Source organism: Pituophis catenifer, unplaced genomic scaffold (assembly GCF_029215685.1).
Source record: "Pituophis catenifer annectens isolate HBS135680 unplaced genomic scaffold, rPitCat1.0.hap2 SCAF_2, whole genome shotgun sequence".
Lineage (NCBI taxonomy): Eukaryota > Metazoa > Chordata > Lepidosauria > Squamata > Colubridae > Pituophis > Pituophis catenifer.
This window is the reverse complement of record NW_027256882.1, coordinates 86,104,838-86,128,611: the sequence shown is the minus strand read 5'-3', so window position 1 is coordinate 86,128,611 and position 23,774 is coordinate 86,104,838. Positions and strand designations below refer to the sequence as shown.

The following is a 23,774-nucleotide window of genomic DNA, read 5'->3' as shown; positions in this document are numbered from 1 at the left end:
GTGTGTGTGTGTAGGGCAGAGGTCTTCAAACTTGGCAGCTTTAAGACTTGTGGACTTCAACTCCCAGAATTATGCTGGGATTAAATTAACGTGGAGAATTCTGGGAGTTGAAGTCCACAAGTTTTAAAGCTGCCAAATTTGGGGACCCTTGGTGTAAGGTGTGGAGTAAATTGAGGGAGGAAAAAGGAACGGATGAAAAGACAAAAAAAGCCTGGTTCCTTGCCTAGGCTCAAAAAATGGAAAACAAAAGCTGTTTTAACATTTTAAAAACACTGTGAGAAAGGAGGTTATCTATTTTTGCTTGGAAAGACTGGTTAAATTCAGGTTAGTACAGCTGGCCTGTACTATTATACAGTACTATGTATTATACTAACTCAGCTTTAAAAGGTTAGGCATTATTTTGTTATTAATATGAAAAAGAATCCTTTTTTTTTTTCTTACAGTAGAGTAAAATATTCAGGGCTCCTCCCTTTGCAGATTTACCAGGAATTAAGCTTCAGTAAACCTACCACACTTATAACAAGGTATTTTCCGGATGTTTTTGAATTATACTGTAATCTTCAGTTCGTTTGCCAAGAGCTTTGCTGCTTGGAGCTATTAATGGTGAAGATTCAAAAACAACTAGGAAGGAACGCTTTTAAGGCTATGTTTCTCAACCTTGAAAACTTTAATGTGTAGACTGCAACTCCCAGAACTCCTCTCTCCAACATGATAGCTGGGAAATTCTGGGAGTTGAAGTCCACCCATTTTGAAGTTACCAAGGTTCAGAAACAAAGTTTTAAGGAATTCCTTTAATTCCCTGGTCCTGCTTGACATCAAGACTTCCAAGTCATTTCAAAGCATACACAGCTATAGGGCATCGTTTTGCCCTTCACAAATTAAGGCATTTTTTTTCTTTCCTAGCATAAGATGTAAGGTAATTTAAGAATATGAAACATATATTTACCCAATGCTTAACAGTACAAAGAACTCGTAAATCCCCTCCTAAGGCTGAGAAGTCACAAGCTCATGACATCTCAAGGTATGGTTTTAAAAAAAAAGTCAAAATGGCAGCCCGTGCAATAGGTTTGTTATTTTTTTCCCACATTGTGTATCTTATGTGCCCAATGCAGAGCTTCAAACATGGCTGTGGCTATCTTGACTTTTTTGACTACACAAAATAAACCTGCCAAGTTCTCATGGCCAGCATTTTCTGTTATATACCCTGCTAGCATAGAGGTTAGAATGCAGTATTGCAGGCAAACTCTGCCCACAGCCTGGAGTTTGATCCTGACTGGGCTCAAGGTTGACTCAGCCTTCCATCTTTCCGAGGTTGGAAAAATCAGGACCCAGATTGTTGGGGGCAATATGCTGACATTGTAAACCATCCAGAGAGTGCTGTGGAGTGGTATATAAGTGCTAAGTGCTATAGATATATACCACTCTTCTGCAACTCTGTCTCAAGGAGTCACATGACGAGAGCTCCTACAGCAATTGTCACATGCCTGTGCCAAACCAGTTGGAGATGACTCACTTGTGTATTCTCTAGCACGCCAAACAAGGCAGGCAGGAGTATCCAGCCCAGGTGCCAGCCTGCTTCTGTGCTCCTAAGAGAACTGGCAAACATCCTCTCTACCTCTTGTCCCATTGAGGTGGAAGAAATCAGAATTTTCCAGGGTTAATTTTTCTAGAAAGAATGACTCTACCTCTCCTCCCCCCCCCCTTAAGTAAAGGAACCATCTCTCCCAGCTAAACTGGGATATTTGGCAAGTGTGGGTTTATATACATTGGGGATATAACACTTATTGGTATTATATGGAGTACTGGATATCATGCAGTTCAATATGTAAAATATGTGTAGTTGGCTCCTGCCTGGTAACAGTGATTTGTTAGCTTTTGGTTTAGCACAAAGTATGCATAAAGTGTCGAGGTGGCGCAGTGGTTAGAATGCAGTACTGCAGGCTACTTCAGCTGTTCAAATCTCACCGACTCATGGTTGACTCAGCCTTCCATCCTTCCAAAGTTGGTAAAATGAGGACCCAGATTGTTGGGGGCAATATGTTGATTCTGTAAAACCACTTAGAAGGGGCTGTAAAAGCACTATGAAGCCTAAGTGCTATTACTATTGCTATAACACTTCAATAAATTAATTGTCCTTTAATTATTAATTTAATAATTTAATAAAATAACAATCTTGTGATTTCAATAAACAATTGCTATATCAGCTCAGTTCCACAGTAACATGCCAGTATTGCCCTGCTTCCCTCTTCTCAAAGTCAGTGTCTAAGCTGTAGCAGAATAATGTAACGCACATAAAATTGAGATGGGATATCTAACTGGAGGTAGCCATAGCAGATATACATGCATGCAGTTCAATTACAGAAATCTGGTAACCGATTAGGCCTTTTACTTGAATCACAAAATCTCTGCATAAAAATAGTCATTCAACAACCTAGAAAAGCACCAGTGCAACAATAATATGCCAAAGTATTTGCACTTATTTTAAAGGCAATTGATGGCTGACAGAGCTGTCTTCCTTCAAAACCCTCATCATACAACTGTAAGAATAAACTCTGGGTATCCCAAAGAAATGAAGTGTGTCTTTTCTCCCGAGCATGCATCCCTTTGTGTGCATCGACATGTCATCACAAAGAACTGATGTTAACTCTTCAGATGGCAATGAAAGCAAATATAATATATTCATAAGAAAAGCACATTTGTTGTCAGTGCAGTATTCATATTATGATCAAGAGAAAAAGCATCCCAGCTTTTTTATGCTGCAAGGCAAAACTGTAATAGAAGCAAAGAGACTGCAGAAAACCATTTCTAGAAGGATTTTTGCTTACGCTCAACAGAGGAGGGAAAGGTTTGCCAATGCCTTTGAGTATCATTGCAAAAGGATGAAGCCCAATTTTCAGCCACTTCTGCCTTTCATAGGCGATGGGACTACAGCTGCCAGAATTCTGAACCAGCTTGGCTGACTGTAATGTAGCCTATAGTCTCTCAAATATTAATCAGATATTGATCAGATATTAATTTTATACAGACTAATTCTGCAGGTTGAGTTTTTCTTGTTGACATGTGTTACATATCATGAAAATGAGGACTGAATACCTCATTGTGGATTGACTCCTTCTCACAATGCAATCCTTTCCAGCCATCGTAGCACTGACATGTGAATTCTTGGGCCATCTTGATTTGATCTTTCACTGACATCTGGCCAATCAGAATAAAGCCAGGGGCGACATGATGCTTCTTAATAGTGAAGCTGGCAGAACTGAGATGCAGGAAGGCTTCTGGGTGATTCTCCTGCCGCACGCAGCGGCCATTCTTTGAGCAGAGTATTTCACTACAAAGCTTAGTACTACTGGTCACATTCATAATGTATGGGCCAAGGACTGTGTCCACATACTCCTTCACTTCAAGGCAAGCTTCCTGTAAGGTACAAAAAAACAGGCCCAGAAAAAAATGAGTTTTAAAAAATTGTCTGCAATGATCATATTACTTCAGAACACATTTCCCACAAGAGTTCCATCCATTATTGACTATTTTCCCTTAACTTGATAATATGTTTCCTTGGTGACGATGACAACACATATCTAATTCTATATAAAAGACAAGGCAGAGTGGAGGGGCGGGGGGCAGAGTTAAACATGTCATTAGCCTAGTCATTGCCACAAACAATTTAAGTCCAGCCCCACTTGAATTCCGTTGACCCTTATCTGGCACCAATTTAATATTGAACTTGTGGACTAGATTTTTGTGTATATATTTGAATAAACCTTCTGTGTTGCCATTTTATGTATGGTCCTGATCCTTTGCATCTGACATTCTAGTCATCATCAGTGTGGTTGACATGGTGATATAAAAGGACAAACATTACACAGGGTTTGTTTATTTAAAGGATTTATATGGCCATTATCTCAGGATAATCCTAGATACAACAATCCATTAAAAGTAGGCTAAAACTACAAGTACCCTTCCTCCCAGGCACCAGACTAAACTTCTTCCCAGTTCAATTCCCATCTTTGCTTAATGCTTAGGGAAAGGATCAGATCTTTACAACCTCTGAGAGGCTAAAACAACAGAACTCTTTAGATCTCAGGTGGGAGATACCTCTGAAGATGACTTAGAGGTGAAATGGGGCAACTGGACTTTTCTCAAGGAATTTTTTATATAATTATGATGATCTTGAGGCTGTTGTATTAACTATCAGTAAGACCCTGGACTCAATTTCAAATGCTATTAGGTTCCCAAAAAACCAAGAAAGACACACTGAGATTCTTCTAAGCAGGTTCCTTCATTGTCCTTCATCTATAGACAGAAATTTTGCCAAACTAAAGCAGACTATTTGCACCATTTAACATATTCTCAGAACTTCTGGGAGGAGCTGCCTTAACTCTTTCCACACAAACTATCTCAGCTGTCTTTTACTCCTCTGGAATACATTCTCTCCTGGGAATCCAGACTACATTCCACCACAAATGCTATTGTGACTTGTCTTAATTTAATTGGTTTACATGAATGGCAAACATGGTTATTATGGAAGTAAGTTGTGCCAACCTGATTCAGGTACATCTGCAAATGGTACATCAGTTGAAGCCAGGAAAAACTACCTGCTCACAGTTCCACTTGTCACTCAATTAGGAGCTGTATGGGTCTAAATTGTGCACCAGCCCATTCAGAGACAGGACAACTTCTTTAGAAGCAATTACAGGGGTCAATATTATCAGACAGCCCTGATGTTTACAGACATAGAATAACTCCATTTTGTTAGGCTTTAATCTCAGCTTCTTTCTGCCCATCCAAACCCTAACAACCTCCAGACAGCAGCTCAAATATAATTTATAGCATCTCCAATACAGCCTGATGTGACAATGTACAGCTGGGTGTCATTATAATTTTGATTATCCTGCTCAAGTAACCACAAATCAGGATACCTTAGTTGATCGTATCAAATGCTGCTGAGAAGTCCAGCAGTACATATTTGTTCATCAAAGTCCTGACAAAGGTCCTCTAGTGAAGCAACCACACCTTTTTTATCCTGTAACTGAATATATTATACATCCATAATGTATGGATTGAAAAAAATGTTGAAAAGGCCTTCGCCCAAATGATATATCTTACTAAAAACTGAACCTCTGAAATTCTCCTACCTAGCATCACATGGCCCTCTGACCAGCTCTGACTTCTTTGCCACACTCACCTGAGATTTACTGAAATTTGTACTACCCCACAAGATAACTCCAGCAGCACCTTGAGAAGCACTCTCACCAATGGTATAAACCAGGTCTTCCTACAAAACAAGGATATTAAGGGGTAATTTCAAACACATCATGTTTAAGATCTGAATTTTAGCACCCCTTCTCTGACACTATAGACACTATATAAAAGGACTGTATTGGCTCTACACTAACAGGACAACTTCTGTGTTATTGATGGAAAATTAAATATTATGGCACTTAGGCTTCAAGTCTACTCCCCACCCCCACCCCAAGAGATGGGAGGAAAGACAAAAATCTTCCATAAAAATTTCTTACCCCAAAACAAAAATAAAAACGCAATAAAAAGCCTCACTGATATGTCACATCTGACCTACATTAATTTTTGATCCTGTCTCATCTAAACGTGAAACGCTGTTAAGTCCAAAATCAAGCATAAAACTGAACTGCCAAAAAGAAAGATGTTAATTTTTCAAATTGATATGTTGGAAGTATTTACCAGGACAAGGGGGGAGGAAAAAGGCTTTTCAGTAAAAATTACAGCAACAGATATTTAATTGTGATGCCATATTGAGTCCAAAAACTTTAAGGATATTTATTGTATTATTATTTATTGGTTCGATTTATATGCCGCCCTTCTCCGGAGACTCAGGGCGGCTTACAATGCATTAAGCAATAGCCTTCATACTTTTGTATATACCTACTTAGTAGGGCTTTCAGCCCCCCCCCCCAAGTGGTGTTCTTTTTTATATTGATAAGGATATTCTATTAAAGTCCATGATTCTTATTTCTATGCAATGTTTTCTGGTGAATTCCCACTGGACAAGGCTTATCAAATCTTGCACTAGGCCAGACACGAAAATTGCTTACCTGTGTGAGGAAGTTATGAGTAAACTCATATACAATGGTAGTATAGGGTAAGACAGGGATGTCATTCTGTGTCCACTTCACAACCCTGAAGGCCTCCTGGATTCGATGACGAGCAAATTCAAGAGTTTTGTGAGTCAGTCTGAGAATTTGGGGGAGGTATATGCTGGGATAGAGAGCCCGGCTTTGGTTCCAGAGCCAGTACAATTTGTTGTTCCTCTGTTTCTCAATCTCTGGACATTCTCCAGTATAATTGGCATCTTGGTACTGATTGTTATAGCAATTGGGGAAACCATAAAATCCCCAGAAGCCCTTCGGTCTCAGGGTTTCACTACGGGCCAATGTCTGCTCCATAAATGCCGAAGCAGATTGCTGAAATTCTAACTGGGCCACTTTGATCACTTTGTCAGCAGGCCAATCAGGATGCTGCTCCTTAACTAACTTTATGGATTTATATTGGTAAATTTTCATAGAAGCCCAGTTCCGAATCCATAAGGGACGCCAGTGTTCCCAGTCCACAACTGCCAGACCTCTGAAGCCAACATCCAAAATGGTATTATTAATGTCTTGTTCAATCTTCTGGAGATGAGCTTTTAGACTAGCATTTTGAGGAAGACCGCCATAGATGGCAACTCCATCCTTAGTGTAATAGGGATAGTATCCAAATTTATTACTATAGAAGAGAGTAATGTCTTTCCCTATAAATGAGTCATGTGGGTTGACGATTAGATCAAAAATTCTCAGGTCAAGGGATATTCTGTATTTTTCTTCACATATTTGAGTTGGTGCATTCCAGACCGAGATGAATGGGTGGCCCAATATTGCTGGGGATCCTTCAGTCATGTTATGGTTCCAAACCATTAGAAATACATTTAGTAAGCAGAACCACAAAGTCAAATATTCCATGCGCATCTCCATTTTGCAACCTATTTTCCAGCTAAATGCTCAAGTCTTTTCTGCTTTTCAATGCCAGTGAATTGTGTAAAAGAATGATTGTAGTTCTTCCTGGTAAATGGAGAAAATAATTTCACCAACAAGAGGAGAAGGTAACTGTCAAAGGAAACAATATAGAATAAACCATAAATTCCTACCTATCCTTTTATTTTCTATCTATCCTTCAAGGTTCATCCAGAGCAAAATCAAATGACAGAGAAAGAGAAGTCCTTCTGGGATCTTTAATGTTGTTGGGATTCAATGTTAATTTTTAATCTTTGTTTTTCCAATGTTCTTGGTTAACAGTTCAAGTACAGGTAGTCCTTGACTTACGACCAAAATTGAGCCCAAAATTTCTGTTGTGAGACATTTATTAAATGAATTTTGCCCCATTTTATGACCTTTCTTGCCACAGTTAATTGAATCTGTTTTCCCCATTGACTTTGCTTGTGAGAAAGTCACAAAAGAGATCACATGACCTTGGGACACAGCAACGGTCATAAATATGAGTCAGTTGCCAACATCTGAATTTTCATCAGACGACCAAGGTCATAATGGCCATAAATTACATTTTTCAGTGCTGTTGTAATTTTGAACAGTCACTAAATGAACTATTGTAAGTCGAGGCCAACCTGTACTGCTTACTATTCCTAAAATAATAAATAATATCCCTCTTTGCTTTTATGTTCTCTCGCAAAGAAAGCTTCATTAATGACTTTCTGGAGGCAGTCACTTCTCATCTTGTGAAAAGTGCACCAATAGGAAAAGGTCATAACAGGGAGGCGTCAGTTGAAAGAAACGGTTAAATCAACTGAATATATATCGAAAGCTATCTCCTATGGAGAAAATAGGAAAGAGCTGAAATAGAAGTGCAGGACAGGGGAAGGATTAGATTATTTCAATTACTGTTTTGTTACAGCATGATTTATAACTGGCTGGGAACTATTAGTGTTGTGGTACAAAATAACTGGAGGGCATCAAATTGGAGAAGATGCAGCAAATGTTCCAAGAATATATCTGGCACACCTTGGCAAATCTTACAATATCTTCTTAAATATATTTCTATTTCCATACTGGGAGAGGAGACTTGGTTCAAATTATCTCCTAAGTTTGTGACCCAACTCAAATTTGAATAAATTACACCCTCTTTCATAATTCAATCTCTTAAAGCCATTTTGCTAAATCAGCAGAACCAATATCCAAAATATTAGATGAGATGGAATATCAAGCTGAATCCAGTTACAAGAATTGCATAAAATAGATCCCAGCTGCTGCCTTTTAATTACCCCAAATTTCCACATCTCCTTACAAACTTCTACCACTAAAATTTTGCCAAACCAAAATCTTTACACAACCCTTAGCTAAGCCTGATGTTCCTAAGTGATCAATTAATCAGACCTACAATTTCTCAATTCCCTATTGTTCCTTAGGCTTAGTAGTCACAATTTAGTTATGCAGTAACTTTAAAAGTGCTATAAATTTGATTCTGCCAGCATATGTAAGTTCAAGAAGGAAGAGATTTGCCCTTAGAAATGCATACATACTAACCTAAAGATAACACTGCTATGAACAAACATAGTACATTAGGCAGTGGCTGGCATTAGGAGATACTGTGATTAATAGAAAAACAGGTAGGCAAATAGTAAATCTGGCTGGATTTGCAAGTGGCCAAAGGCAACACAGCCACCTTGGTTTCAGATATTATCCCTATAATGCAACACTTCTGTCTGAATTGTAAGTAGCTATGAAAGAACAGCATTTCACATTAGGATTCAGAGAACAAATCAGAACAAGGCTATTCTGAAAGACATTTAGCCAATTATTCTTGCAGAATAGCCAATTTTTAAAAAAATCAGTACTGTGATTCTTCTTTAAACTTTGGCACAAATATAGAGAACCAGTTCAGTCTAGTGGTTAAGGCACCAGGCTAGAAACCAGAAAACTGTGAGTTCTAGTCCTACCTAGCCATGAAAACTAGCTGGATGACCTTGGGCTAGTTACTCTTTCTCAGCCAAACTCACCTCTCAGAGTTGCTGTTGCATGGAAAATGGGAAGAGAAAGGTGTGTCTGATATGTTTGCCACTTGAGATGTTTATAAAAATGAAAGTGGGATATGGGGATATCTATTGTATAGCAATTTCCAACTCTGGACATTTCCCTTTCCACCCCTCTATTCAGAAAGTATGTTGCCAAGGGAGAATCTGACACAGGAAAACTAGAGCCATCTGAGAATTAAAATGTCAGAACAAAGAATAGGGAAATGAGTTGCTTCAGTGTTCTCAGCATCTGATCTTTCAGCACAAAAAGATCCAACCATTAAATCCAATCACCATCCATAAAAAAATTAAGAATATGAATTAACGGGCCATTTTGTTTTACACATTTCAGTTTCATTTACATTTAAGGAGCAAAGTCTTTATCCTACAAATGTTGTAGGACTACAGTTTCCATAATTCAAAATGGGCTGATCAGAGTCGGAATTCAACAGCTTCTGTGAGCAACAAACTTTCCTAATTTAATCCACTTTTTCTCCTTTGGCGCTTGCAAGCTGTTCACATATTTAAATAATATTTAAACTCTTTGGCCCACATTAACAATCTTGCAGGATTTCCCAATTTATAGGAAACCATTGGATTATTTTCCTGCGAGCCACATAATGAACAACTGTATTTGCATCTTATTCGAATGGAAGAAGTGCTCATCAGGATATATCCATGGAGGCAAAATGATTCAGGATGTGTTGGTTTTAAATTTTCAATCTCACTAAACATGAAATAAAACACTTTGGAGCACAGCGGCAAAATCACCTAGAACCTCATGTACCTTTAATCAGTCCTTTTCATAAAGACACCTATGGAGACTATTAATTCTTTTGACCTGGATCTCTGCAGACTGATGTAACCATCATTGCTGCGGCTATGTTTATATTATAATATACTGCAGGGATAAAATCCAGCAGGTTCTGACAGGTTCTGGAGAACCAATAGCGGAAATTTTAAGCAGTTCAGAGAACCAGCAAATACCACCTCTGGCTGGTCCCAGAGTAGGGTGGGAATGGAGATTTTGCAATATCCTTCTCAGGACTGGATTTTCCTATAGGCTAACTAGGCTTCAGCCTAGGGCCTCAAGATCAAGAGGGGCCTACATTCAAATTGTTAGCAAAATTAAAATTACACTTTCACTATAGGTGAAAGGGCCTCATAAGTGGAATAGCCTAGGGCCTCTTTTCATCTAAATCCGGCCCTGATCCTTCTCCCAGGAGTGGGGAGGGAATGGGGATTTTGCAGTATCCTTCTGCTGCCAAACCAAGCCACACCACGCCCACCAAGCCATGCCCACAGAACCGGTAGTAAAAAAAGTTAGATTTCACCACTGATATACTGTATATTAACACCCACAATCTGAAAAACCCTAAATTATGTGCCAAGTCTCTTTTTTATATATCTTTAAACTATATACAGCATGACTGAAAAGTACCTGAGGCTTTATACAGCACAAGAGCTCCCTGCCTTACATGGGCTAAGAAATGCTATATTATTTAGATCTTATCTAAAGCTTTAAGTAAGTTACTAGCGAAGCTTAGCTCCTAAAAAGCGTTAATTACATCCTAGGCTCTCAGGTTGGGCTCCTGTAGCCGTGGTTTGGGAACCCAAACATTTGTACCTCGGTTTAAAGGTGGAATAGGGCGCGGGTGGGGTGGGCGCAATAAATTATCCCTCTCTCGAATTGCCTGGTGGAATTCCGAAATTCTTAGTAATCGGTCGGCCCCATCTAGAATAGCCTGCCAATTATTCGCCACTATTGCAAAGCTGTCTTGGCTTTCCCTACCACGGGGCAGGGAGTGGGGGGAGAGAGAGACTCCCAGGCGGAGGGAAGCAGCAGCTCACCTCCAGCCAGCAAATGCCTCGAGCGCACGCGAGCGACTCACCCGCCCCTCCAGCCGAGGAATGACGCGCGACTCTCCCGCTTGCCAAATTTATAAGGGCTAACAAGGGACGTCACTTCCAACACGAGTGGACGAGGCACGTGAATGCACGCTAATCTGGCATCTCCATGAGGCTGGAAAAGGTTCCAGGTTAATCTAATCAGCTCTATATCGCGGTTTGTCGGAGAAGCAGGCCCGCGAGGTCGTTCGTGGCGCTTCAAAATCCCACGCCTGTTTAGGGCAGGGAAGGACGCGAGAGCGGGGGACGTGGATCCGCAGGCGCTGCTGCTGCTGGCGGGTTCAGCCTTCCTGGCCCGCTCGGCGTACCGATTCGCTTTCCCCTCAGTGCGGAATCGATCTCGGCCCAGGCGGGAAGGATCCGCATTCTGCATCAAGGGCAACTTTTCAGAAAGTTTATACAGTAGGGCAGCGAAAATCCGGCGTTGGGGAGGAACAACAAACGGCAAAAACCGGTCCCACGTACGGGATATCTGCACCGCCCGCTTCTGGCTGGGCAAAGGAAAGCGAGCTCGCGTTGATCGGTAGAGGGCAGCACAAAGCTCTCGCCTCCTCCGTTCCCCGCATCCTGAGAAAAACAGCTGGCCAAGCACTTCGGGAGGGGGGGAGGCGGACAGTGGGGCGATGGCGGGGAAGAAATCTCCCTCTCTTTAGAAGTCTGGTTTCTATTACGCTCGACCCCCCCCCCCCCCAACCCTCGCTTTGGCGGAGAGGAGGGGGCAGGAGAGATTCTGTGCAAGGAAACAATTACGTTCCCCGGCTTCTGGAGACAGACTGGTGTGTGTGTGTGGGGGGGGATCAAGTACAGATGGGGAGGCTGAGTTTAACCTTTTCTTCTCTGGAATAGAGGCAGCCTTAGGAAGACGTTTGGCCGATTGAGGGAATGTTCCCGATTGTCCCGCCCCGTGGCTTGATGGGCCTGTCGCTTTTTAAAACTTGATCATAATTTATTAACAGGTTTTTCAGAAAGAAATAGAAAAACTATAAAGAGCGGAAAAGGGGAAAGCCATCATTATTATGTGTCACATTTTAAACAAATGTCAAACAGATGTCTAAATCGATCTTAGGGCATAATAATTGTCTTAACATTACAAAATAGCATAAAATTTGTACCGCAGAACTTTATTTCCTGAATCATTTTTGAATAATAGATAAAATTGCCTCCCTCAAACGGATGCCCATCTCTTGAATCCAGTCTCTATTAGGACTATTATAACTTGCAATTTGTCAAAATAATAAATGGTTCCAATGGTCTTTTGGGAAAACTACCCTTGGTAGTTGGATTTTATAGCACCGAAAGAAGCAGGGGAGGGTGGAAATTCAAAGGCATACAAGTTTCAATATTTTACTTCTTCAAAAACATAGCAATAGACAGAATTGTGACAGTGATTGTGCTGCACTTGAAATTACAAGTTGGTTAGTACAACATGCTATCCCGTATAAAGTGCTTAATTTGGGTTAACTTAGCATGAAATGCTAAACATGGTTGGCCTCATTTGTTGAGGGTTACAACAATCAGCTACTTAAAAATAATTGTGCGGAATGTGGCTCTAACCACCATCTTATCCTCAAGTGACAAGTCCCACTTAGATTTGGCTGCTGTTTTGTTTGGGATGGTGATCCTGTGTTGCTTTTAAGAGCACATTACAAGCCAAAGTTCAAGAGAAATCACAACTTGCACATCACTTTGTGAATCTGCATTGAAAAAGAGACAGATTAGCTCTTCCATTTCTTGTGTGGCTGGGTTAGAAATGGGGGGAAAAAGATAGTTGAAGCGACATGAGGTCAAGATTTGAAAAATGGTTTTTGTTGGCCCTATTTTTTAACAACAGGGTTAAATTTCAATAATGCGGAGGAAATTCAGGTCCTGAATCTCCATCCTAAAGATGGACCTTTCAGGAGAGATGATTTAAGCACAATCCAATCTACTTCCTTTTGAAAAAGAAGCTGGTTGCCTTCAGAATAAAAGTAACTCTACTTCCGCTGGGGTACCTTTTGGGCCTTTTAAGAAGGATGCTTTCCAAGGTTAGATCTACTGCATAATCAATCATCATCTATCTGGCTACCCCTCAAGTTACAAAAGTCATCCAGCCTAGGATTGTAGGAGTTGTAATCCAACACACCTAGAGGGCACCAAGTTGGGGAAGGCTCTTAAGTCTTGCTAATGAGAAACCGAAGCTGAGAAGCAGGCAAAGGGGAACAGCTGATTCAAGCCAGCTAGCTAGCATTCACTTGGATCAACTATACTATGCACAGCTGCCCTTAATTACCACAATTACTGCTGTTACAAATGGGATTCTTTTCTGTCCAGCTCTCCAAAAGCACACCAGATTAAATTTGCAATATGCTACCCTAGCTGGAATGTTAGGTAGCCAAGTACAAGCTGCTCAGTTCAGTATCATGATTCTGGTTCTTAAGATTCCAGTTTTAAAGATTCTAGCATTTCCCCCCAAAAGAGATGCCTGTGAATCTTGCCCCTTAAATCTCCTGAATGGCTTCTTCTCTGCCTTTGTGAGCTGCCAAATAAGAAGAAATCAGTTGAAGGTTTTCCCAGCCGGTATTTGCCTGCAGAAAGAAAGCATCTACCATCTCCAGATCCAACTGTCCTATCATTATTTTTAAATTATTTCTAACCCAGGAATAATATTTTGATCTATGTTCTATATAGAGAGACAAGAGAATTTGCAAAAGCTTTATTAGATTATTTTCTTTGGGAAGAAATATGACTGAAAATTCAATAGAAACTGTTTGTAGTAGAATGCCTGAGACTGTATATGTGGGTTTTTTTTCAGAAATGGCAACTATAAAATGATTTCAACTCCCAGAATTCTCCAAGCAACATACTGTCTACACATTTTAAAGCTTAAAAAAGTTTAAAAAAAACATTGCTATTCTGGGGATGGCACAGTGATTAGAATGCAAGATTTCAGGCAAACTCTGTCCACAGCCATGAGTTTGATCCTGACTGGCTCAAGGTTGACTCAGCCCTTCATCCTTCTGAGGTCGCTAAAATGAGGACCCAGATTGTTGGGGGAGATATGCTGACTCTGTAACCACTCAGAGAGGTCTGTAAAGCACTATGGAATGTTATATAGACCTAAGTGCTATTGCTATTCTAAGACTGAAGTCTCTGTTCTCTTCCAGGAGCCTTTGGGTCTTCATCAGTGGTGGGTTTCAAAATTTTTTACTACCAGTTCTGTGGGTGTGGCTTTGTGGAAGTGGCATGGCTTGGTGGGAGTGGCTTGGTAGGCATGGCAAGGGAAGGATACTGTAAAATCTCCATTCCTACCCCACTCCAGGGGAAGGATACTGTAAAATCATCATTCCCTCCCCAATCCAGGGGAAGGTTACTGCAAAATCCCCATTTCCTCCCGATCAGCTGGGACCTGGGAGGCAGAGAATAGATGGGGGTGGGGCTAGTCAGAATTTTTACTACTGATTCTCCGAACTACTCAAAATTTCCGCTACTGGTTCTCCAGAACTGATCAGAACCCGCTGAAACCCATCACTGATCTTCATACCCTGGCCCTGCCTCCTACTCTAGGGTAACTTCCTGGAGGTGCTCCACTTGGCATCTACCCCAACGTCTCTGTGGGTTCTCCCCCTGCATTGCCTTTTCTGAGGATTCAAAGGGTAAAAATACAAAAAGAGAAATATTCCCAGTGGCAAATATTCTTGGCCACATGGCATGGAGACAAATGACTAGATTATTCTGCTCCTCCTTCTTTGGCAATACACCACTTTTACCAGAGATAAACAAAATCAAACTTTATGTAAATTGATCAAATATAAATGTCATTAACTTTAAAAGTCAGATTGGAAAAGATCAGTTCTCAATGATGCAGTTGGCAACTTAAAAGGAAATTAAAAGGGGAAATACAGTATTCCTGGAAGATTACTGGTCTGCTTACATATGTCATATTTTCCTATAGTTGGAAGATGTTGCAATTTAATATTTGAGACCATAAAAAGATTATAAATAAAAATGTGGATAATCATGGTCAGGCTGAAAGATCTATAAGAACTGAATTGAACGCAACTCACTATTTTATTCAGAGAAATAAAAGACAATTTAGACAGCACCACATAAAAAAATCTGGTACTAATTCCTGGTTTTGACTGGTAAAACTATTTCTATCAAAGTAGCTATTTTTAAAGCAAAAATTCTCCTGGTTAATTTATGCAGACTTCCTCTAGATTTGGGAGAAGATTTCACTTTAACCAGATGCTTCTGAGGAGATGATAAACCCTACTGTTATCCAGCCCCAATTCACGCCCTGCTCCCTTAAAGCTGCCCTATTTTTTAAAAACAACAACAATGGACACTTTTCTACACTACTAGCAGAGGGCTCTGAATATGATCCAGATGGAATGGGGAATATGGATTGAGTGACCCAGCATATCTGGCAAGCATTCAGAATGTTGTGATAGTAGGAACAGAAAGAGGGTTGAATGTTGAGCTAGTACTGGAGAGATTCCCTGGGTGACTTTGGGCCCCTTGTTTCTCTCCCCCAGCCTACTTTGCAGGGTTGTAGTGGGATAAATAGGAAAGAGGAAAAACCATATACAGTGCATCAAGGAAAGCAACCCATACATCCCATATATTATTTTTTAAAATGTGTGTGGTTTTTTTTACACACTAAAGGCAACAGAGCAATACTTGACCTGTTCCAAGAAATAGGCAACAAGGGGATGATAAATTGGCCATGGCTAGGATAAAGTATTTGCATAAGTGAAGTAGTATTTCAGTTAAACAGATTACATTAGATAATTACAATTGCTTCCAATGCAATTTCCCCCCTTTTTTGCATATTAAAAATTGTAATTTGATGGCAGTTTTGGAAGGAATCAAGATTGTTTTGGGAGAATGGGGGAGGACAAAAGAAATCCAAGGCAGCATTATGCACCTTTAATGCCATAATTAAAGCATCCCAACTTGAGCCCATAGATCTGCTCTCCTTCTGGCCATTTTATAATAACCTTTCCATAAATGTGGATGGGAGGAAAGGGCTTAAAGACACTCTCCCAAAAGAATAGCATCTTGGCATTTTTCTGAGTTTTCTGAATTCTCCCTTTAAATGTTGGCAGGTGGGTGTAGCCCACTCCTGGAACTCGAGCGAGTTTGGGCAAACGCTTTAGCTGAATATCTTATTGTGTGCCCTTGCCTCTCCCATTGTTTCTTTTTGCTTGCTATTTAAGAACTAGCTACAGGATATTAAATGACCTCTCCCTTCCCAGTCCACCAAAACAGGCTCCCAGGAGAGTTATGCGTTAGTAACCAAAGGCTCCAAATCCTTCCCAGCAGGGGACTGTAAGTATCAGAGGTGTACTCTTTTATTACTAGGTCAATATTTAAAGTCCTTAGATTTTAGGGTTCCTGCCAGACTGAAGATAAAAAGGGCCCGGTTAGATTTACTCTTTTGTTGGTTGGCTGGGACTTCAAATAATCCAAATCAATGTTATTTTCAAACTTGGCAAATGTAGCATGTGGGGACTTCAAATTCTGAGAGTTGAAATTCACACATCTTAAAGTTGCCATGTTTGAAACACTGATATAAATTATACTGCATCTGTGGTTCATTGGATAAACTACAATTCCTTAATCCATGCATCACCCTAAACTATGACTTTCCAACTCACAGAGGCTCCCCTAACCATGAAGTTTGAACCCAACCTTTGGATGTGTATTCTACACTTGGGATAATCATTTTCTTCCAAAGTAGCTCACACCATTTTGTTTAAGAGAATACTGATCTATTTGCAGCCAATTTATCCAAATTATAGAAGCCTCTAACACACTCCCTTGTAGGATTGCAAATAATGCAACTACAGTTTTATGTTAAGCAGTTGCTACTATCAAGCGAAATAGCTCTTGTCTGGAATCTCTTATTTAACCACTGATGGACCTCCATGGTTTGATTAATTCTCATTACAAACCATCATGTGTCCTGGCATTCCACAATGCTACTGGAGTTGAGCTGTAAAGGCATAGATGTCCACTCGGTAGCAGCAAACAGATTAAAAAAACATTAACTCTACTTGTTTAATTGTTCAGTTGCTTCTGACTCCTTGTGATCCAATGGACATCAGTTTCCTTAGGATTGAATGCTAGGGATGACTTCTTTGAGTTCTGGAAATTTTGCAGTCCAGATTTGGTAGTTCTAGAATTCAATAATGTGTATGTTATTGATTATATACACTGCTCAAAAAAATAAAGGGAACATAAGCAGAAGACATCCGAGATCTGAATGAATGAAATAGCCTTATTAAATACTTTGTTCGTTACATACAGTAGTTTTGTGTTCCCTTTAGTTGTTTGAGCAGTGTATAAACTACTGTATGTAATGAACAAAGTATTTAATAAGGCTATTTCATTCATTCAGATCTCGGATGTCTTCTGCTTGTGTTCCCTTTATTTTTTTGAGCAGTATATATATTTTTGTTGCATCTACTACCCATCACATAGTGACTCTCAGTGGTAATAGCAGGAGAAAAGAAGAAACACTGATTCTGTTATTTTTCAGTAGTGCATATATCATACAGGTAAACCTTGACTTACAACAGTTTGTTTAGTGGCTTCGAAGCTACATCGGCATTGAAAAAAGTGACTTATTACCATTTTCTACAATTATTGTTGCAGCATCCCTGTGGCCATGTGATCAAAGTACAGCCACTTGCCATCGACTCATATTTATGACAGTTGCAGTGTCCTGGGGTTACATGATCATTTTTTGTGACCTTTTGACAAGCAAAGCCAAATGGGCAAGTCCGTTTCGCTTAACAACCGTGTTACTAACTTTAACAGCTGCAGTGATTCACTTAACAACTGTGGCAAGAAAAGTCATAAAGTGAGGCAAAACTCAACAAATGTTTCACTTAGCGTCAAAAATGTTAGGCTCCATTGTGGCTGTAGGCCTACCCGTATTATATTCTCTCTAAGCATGGGCAGGACTAAAATAAAACATAGATGAAATGTAAAACTGCAAATACCATGGAAGAAGAGATCATGTTATTTCTTAACATCTTGTGCCATTTTTTTTCCCCTAGATGGTTTTATAGGGTTGGGGCAGAAGGCCAGTTTCTGGTCCTGGAAAATTGAATTGGCCTTGGACTGTAAGCGTTGGGGATTTGCTTGCAGTTGGACGATGCTATGTAGCTGGATGATTCCTATGAATGATTTAAGTAGCGGGTATTTCAGAAGAGTCGAGAGTCACACAGATTTCAGTCAGTCTCCTGAGATGACACGGCTTATGGTAGTGATATGAAAGAAAGGAAACTTTAGAAGAGAGTTGATGTGGCTTTCTGCCAAGTCAGAGATGCACACAAATGTTATTCCAGGCACTAGACAAATTGAAAGCATTGTTCTCTGTCTGTTGCAAAAGCTCCTGATGTTGAAATAAGAGACACGGTATCCATTAGGCCATGAATGCAGGCACTAATTTCTGGGGTTATTAGGATTAGCCACCCATGGCCCCTTTTTCCATGCTAGAATCACAGCCCTGAGAGACTTAGACAATGGTAGACTGGCAGATATGTGACTGTATTAACATGATAAAAGGAAATGAAAGTAGAGGAGGAATTTCAATCCCTTTCCTTCCCTCTCTCTCCCCGGAAAAAAAAACCTATTAAAGCCCCCCATTCTTCTTTGTGGGGCCTCTGGAAGCATGGGCTTAAAAGCAGACAATGACATTTCTCACCATCTTGAGGTGGGAAACTTGCAAAATGAAATGTGAAGTTCTGAAAGAGGCCTATGATGTACACACAGACACCCAAAGCAATAAAGGCTCTTTCAGATCCATCTCAACCACACATGAGACACTTCTCCATCCCCTTTGCCACTCTCATCTCTTTAAAAAAAGTGAAGTGAGGCTCTTGGCTACAAAAGCTTGTCCACCTTTAAATCTCCCCCTGATTATGAAGTCTATGGCCGAAGAGAAGAGAGAGGGAGGGAGGGAGAGAAAGAGAGAGAGAGAGAGGGATGCAAGCATATCCATTTATTTTTCTGATTGTGCTCACTACATATTATTTTGTTTCCCTTGGTTGGGACAAGGAGAACGAATAAGGCAAAGACATTGTATACCATGCCTTGGTTATCAGCCTAACTTTATTATCAAATCTAACCCAATCTGTCTTCAGGGAAGTTAACAATTAGGTGCCTTTGCAGAATGCAGGAAAAGAGAGCAAATGCAACTCCACTATCTCCAGTACCATGAAATGAAAAGGTAGCAGCGTGAGGCCATCAAGGAAGGACAGAAACAAGAACAAAGCAAGCCTTAGGAAAAGAAACTCTGAAAGGGAACAAAAATCTGCTACAGGGCCTATCTTCCGATTGTCTACTTGTCCTTCAGACATGCCTTTTAGAAGGCAAGGGGAATAGCCTTGGAGGACAGGAGGAAGAGCTGCTACCAAGGTAATGATCAAATAAGAGGGGTTTGATCCTAGACCAAGAAAAGACCGCAGGCAAGCCCATTTCTAGTTCACATGAAGAAGCATATTCAGACTTGCAAACCTCTGTTACTGCTGTTACAATAAAGGTAGTCCTGGCTATATGGTATTTGCTTCTTTGTCTGGAGTGCCACATTGGGCTGACATACCTCAACTGGTTGCCCATTTTTAAAGACCCCTCTACTCAGAGCTATTTCATTTCTGTGGTATACATTTTACACAGTGGTGAAATTCAAATTTTTTTACTACTGGTTTTGGTGGGCGTGGTGTGGCTTGGTGGGCGTGGCTTGGTGGGCATGGCAGAGGAAGGATACTGCAAAATTTCCATTCCCACCCCACTCTGGGACTAGCCAGAGGTGTTATTTGCTGGTTCTCCGAACTACTCAAAATTTCTGATACCGTTTCTCCGAACTACTCAAAATGTCCACTACCGGTTCTCCAGAACCTGCTGGATTTCACCTGTTTTTACAGCAGAAAGGCAAAGACAGTGATAGACTCAGCTTGGAGCCATTGCACATCTCATGCTCTCTCTCTCTCCCTCTCCCCTCTCTCCCCTACAAGGTATTCTCCTACTGTTTCCATCATAGAAGCCACTAATTTCATCCCCTTCCTCCCTCAGTTTCTAACACTCTCCTTCCTTACTGTGTCCTGCACCTTCTGCATACCTGGCCTTCATTCTTCTAGTAGCAGGGAAATAGTCAAGGCTCCCAGAAGGTGACCTTCCCAATTTCTACCCCCAGGCCTGATTTCAGGGTAATGATCACTTGTGAGAGAAGGTTTTGCAACTCACCTTCTTCCTCATGGATTAAGCCAGCGAGTGTACGTCCTTCGACCTACCGCTCTTCCTCACAATTATTTCTTTGGGGCTCTTTCTTGTAGCTACAGAAAATTTGATCTCCCTAACATAAACATCTTGTAGCTCACCCAGCCATCTTTGGCATCTTAGTTGGGAAAGCCCAAAATTGCTTTACACTTTGTTCCCTTCTGTCTGCATACAGGCTGGAGTACTTATCTTGAATATCAGCAAGGACTAGAGTTGGGCAGAAAATAAGGTTTCTGGCCTCTTTCAAATGGAGGGATTTGGAATTATTTATATGACTCAGGGTTTGCTTTCTGCCAGATCCAGCAGGCACTAAGATTAGTGAATTCCTGATTGTTTGCTGAACGATATCAAGGCAATGTACAGCCTTCTGCCCCTTTACTGGCAGTCCACAGAACCCAGTCCATTTTCTTCTGCAGACTGGCTCAGCAAAAGGCAGTCATTTTGCCCTATTCCCTGCAGCTGGAAAATTGGGATCAGGAGCAGAATTCCTGAACAAAGCAAAAATGATGACACCCCCCCCCCCCTTGGCCTTGTGTTCCAGGAACCCATACACTTTGTCTCCCAAAGTGTGCAGCACAAATTGCCTGTCCTTGTAAGTAGTGGAAGTCTTTGTCTCTGTATATATTTAAATGTCACAAAGAAATGACATTTCTTTAATATTTGAAAGCTGGATTGCCTGGAAGCATCATTTAAGATTTTTAAAACATCTTTTTACAGACCTGTTTTTGTCACATTACATTGGCCCATCCCACCTGGTCAAGTAGAGTAGGTATACTGCAGACTCTGTTCCTTAAAGAACTCCAGCTGATGGGATTCAGGAAGAGAGCTTTCCCTGCCAAATATTGCAGAATATTCTCCCCCACCCCCAAGTTGAGACAAGCCCCCCCTCTCCTGGAATTCCCAATACAGTAGGAGTTAAAACATGGCTCTGCGGCCTTGTGAGGGGAGCCAGAGGAGCACACAGCTGTGGGCTGGTTGGTGCCCTGAGATTCTCTCTTCAGCTTTTAAACTAATTTTTAACAGTTTAATCATCCTTCTTCCTCCTTTTAAATATGATGTTTCTATATTTTAATATTTTATTGTACACTACCTCTCTGAGGGAGATGGGTGGTTCATAAATAAACAAATAATAAATAACTTTCAGTGCCAGTGCTATAACTGTTTTATCCGTCAACAGTGCAAAAATAGACACCTAGGATACTCCTTATTGAGAGAGGTTGTCATTGTAAGTGTAATGGGGACTCACTGGAGAAGAGCCTAATGCTGGGAAAGACTGAGGGCAAAAGAAGAATGGGATGATAGAGAATGAGGTGGCTGGATGGAGTCACTGAAGCAGTAGCCGTGAACTTAAATGGACTCAGAGGATGGTAGAGGACAGGAAGGCCTGGAGGAACATTGTCCATGGGGTCGCAATGGGTGGGACATGACTTCGCAACTAACAACAACGAGGATATCAATTTATCCCTTTCCATTGATAGATATTATAAATGCTGCTGAATGGGATGTTCCTTTCTTCCTTCTCTGTCACATTAGAACTGGTGTAAATATGTAGTTTAAACGTACTGCTGCACCAAAAAGAATAAAATAATACAAAGCTAATGTTTTAAAATCTATCGAATATAGGTCCTCTTGACATCGTTGTTATGATTAAGGCTTTATTCCTATCTACCTGTGTGAACTGCCATATTTCACGTGGTGCATAGCTTTCTTCCCAGCAGCTCAAGGTTTACAAGTTGACATTTCCCAACTGTATCATATTACGCAAAGTCACTTATCAAACTTTATGGCTGAGTAAGAATTGAAACCTGGTTCCCTCAAAGTCTTAGTTAGACCATGCTAACCATTACACCTCACCACCTTATATTTTGTCTTTGGTCAGTAGTCCTATCTGATTTTGTGCCCTCTATTCTAATGGATGGCTATACTCTTGGTTTTTCTCCCTCCGACTTTCTGAAACTTATTGGAGGCCTCTATTACAGGCAGTAACAGGGATTAAAAAAAACAACAACATTTTTTTTCCCTATGTTCTCCTACTGAGCAATGATTTCTCAATATTCCCTGTACAAAATTGGTCTGAGGTTGCAGTACATCTGCCTCAGGCAATCTACTATAATGTACTCCAGACACATTGAATTTCAGTACCCTAAGCCCATGCTGGAGAGATCTCTCCTGGAGAAAGCTGTAGATGGAACTGGTTTACACTGAGCCAAGTGGTTTATTTGGTTTTGGCTTTATGTGTTGTATGGATCCCACCAACTGTGAGATGTTCAGAAATCATGATTTGTCTAAAATGATCCGTCAACAATACAACTGCAGAAGACATAATTGTGACATCAATAATAACACTCTCGGAAACCATGTTTTAAGTTTAAATTATCATGGGTTTGCATGAAATACGTTTGTGTTCTGTTAAACTGAGCATCTATTCTATGTTGTAGCTCTGGAATGCTGAATTGCCAAATTTGTGAAATAGATTTTAAGCTATAGTTAATATTCTTTACTCGCTTCATGTCCTTATTCTAACTCATGTTTAATGATTAAATACTAAAATAATTTTTTGCTTAATTTCAAGAATCCAAAGATTAATTGTCTTAAACCAAGGCAAATGGTTGAACTACAGTGACAAAACAGATATAGAATCTGAGGGTATTCGGCATATTCCAGATCTCAAGGGAACCATGCAATCTATGTGATGAGATGGAATGAAATAATAAAAGATAGAAAATATGTTCTGATTTAGGGTCTTTACTACATATGAGTCTATGAGTCTTTTCTCAGGGGAATCATACAGGCCTACTTTGGGGGATAATATGCACTCAGGAGAAAACTGATGTTGATGGGCCTTACCGTAACCTGCCTGCCATCTGATAGGCAATGTTGCAGAATACATCCTAGAGAAATCACTGCCTGAGGCTCATAGATGTTTTTGTTTTAAAGGAAATGAGACATTACTACCCATGTAAACATAACTACAATCTCTATTGGTCTAGGCGGGAGATAATGGATTTGCTAGCTCTTTTGTGGCACCAGGGGGTGCCCTTCTACTAGAATGAGAAATACAAGGTCAACAATTACCAACTGCAATATGTCAATAGCCAATGAGTATCCTTATTAGGAATAGAATAGAATAGAATAGAATAGAATAGAATAGAATAGAATAGAATAGAATAGAATAGAATAGAATAGAATAGAATAGAATAACAGAGTTGGAAGGGACCTTGGAGGTCTTCTAGTCCAGCAGGAAACCCTATACCATTTCAGACAGGTGGTTGTCTGATCTCTTCTTAAAAACTTCAAATGTTGGAGCACTCACAACTTCTGGAGGCAAGTTGTTCCACTTATTGTTCTGTCAGGAAATTTCTTCTTAGTTCTAAATTGCATCTCTCCTTGATTAGTTTCCATCCATTGATTCTTGGTCCTGCCTTTAGGTGTTTTACCCTCCAGTCCCCTAATCATCTTTGTTACTCTTCTCTCCACTCTTTCTAGAGTCTTCAACATCTTTTTTATATCATGAGGACCAAAACAGGATACAGTATTCAAAGTGTGGTCTTACCAAGACATT

General features: G+C 40.4%; 1 protein-coding gene across 2 annotated transcripts; it reads right to left on the bottom strand.

Moving 5' to 3' along the window:
* Window positions 1-2,845: 2,845 nt before the first annotated feature.
* HYAL1 (hyaluronidase 1) lies at window positions 2,846-6,992 on the bottom strand. 2 transcript variants are annotated; one of them, XM_070933731.1, is made up of 3 exons: window positions 6,072-6,992; window positions 5,186-5,275; window positions 2,846-3,414 (listed from the first exon to the last, which is right to left on the bottom strand). In XM_070933731.1, the coding sequence occupies exons 1-3, from the start codon at window positions 6,984-6,986 to the stop codon at window positions 3,064-3,066; spliced, it is 1,356 nt and encodes a 451-aa protein (XP_070789832.1). In that variant the 5' UTR covers window positions 6,987-6,992; the 3' UTR covers window positions 2,846-3,063. The 2 variants fall into 2 exon arrangements, with proteins under 2 accessions (XP_070789832.1, XP_070789833.1); XM_070933732.1 differs by lacking the exon at window positions 5,186-5,275.
* Window positions 6,993-23,774: the final 16,782 nt, after the last annotated feature.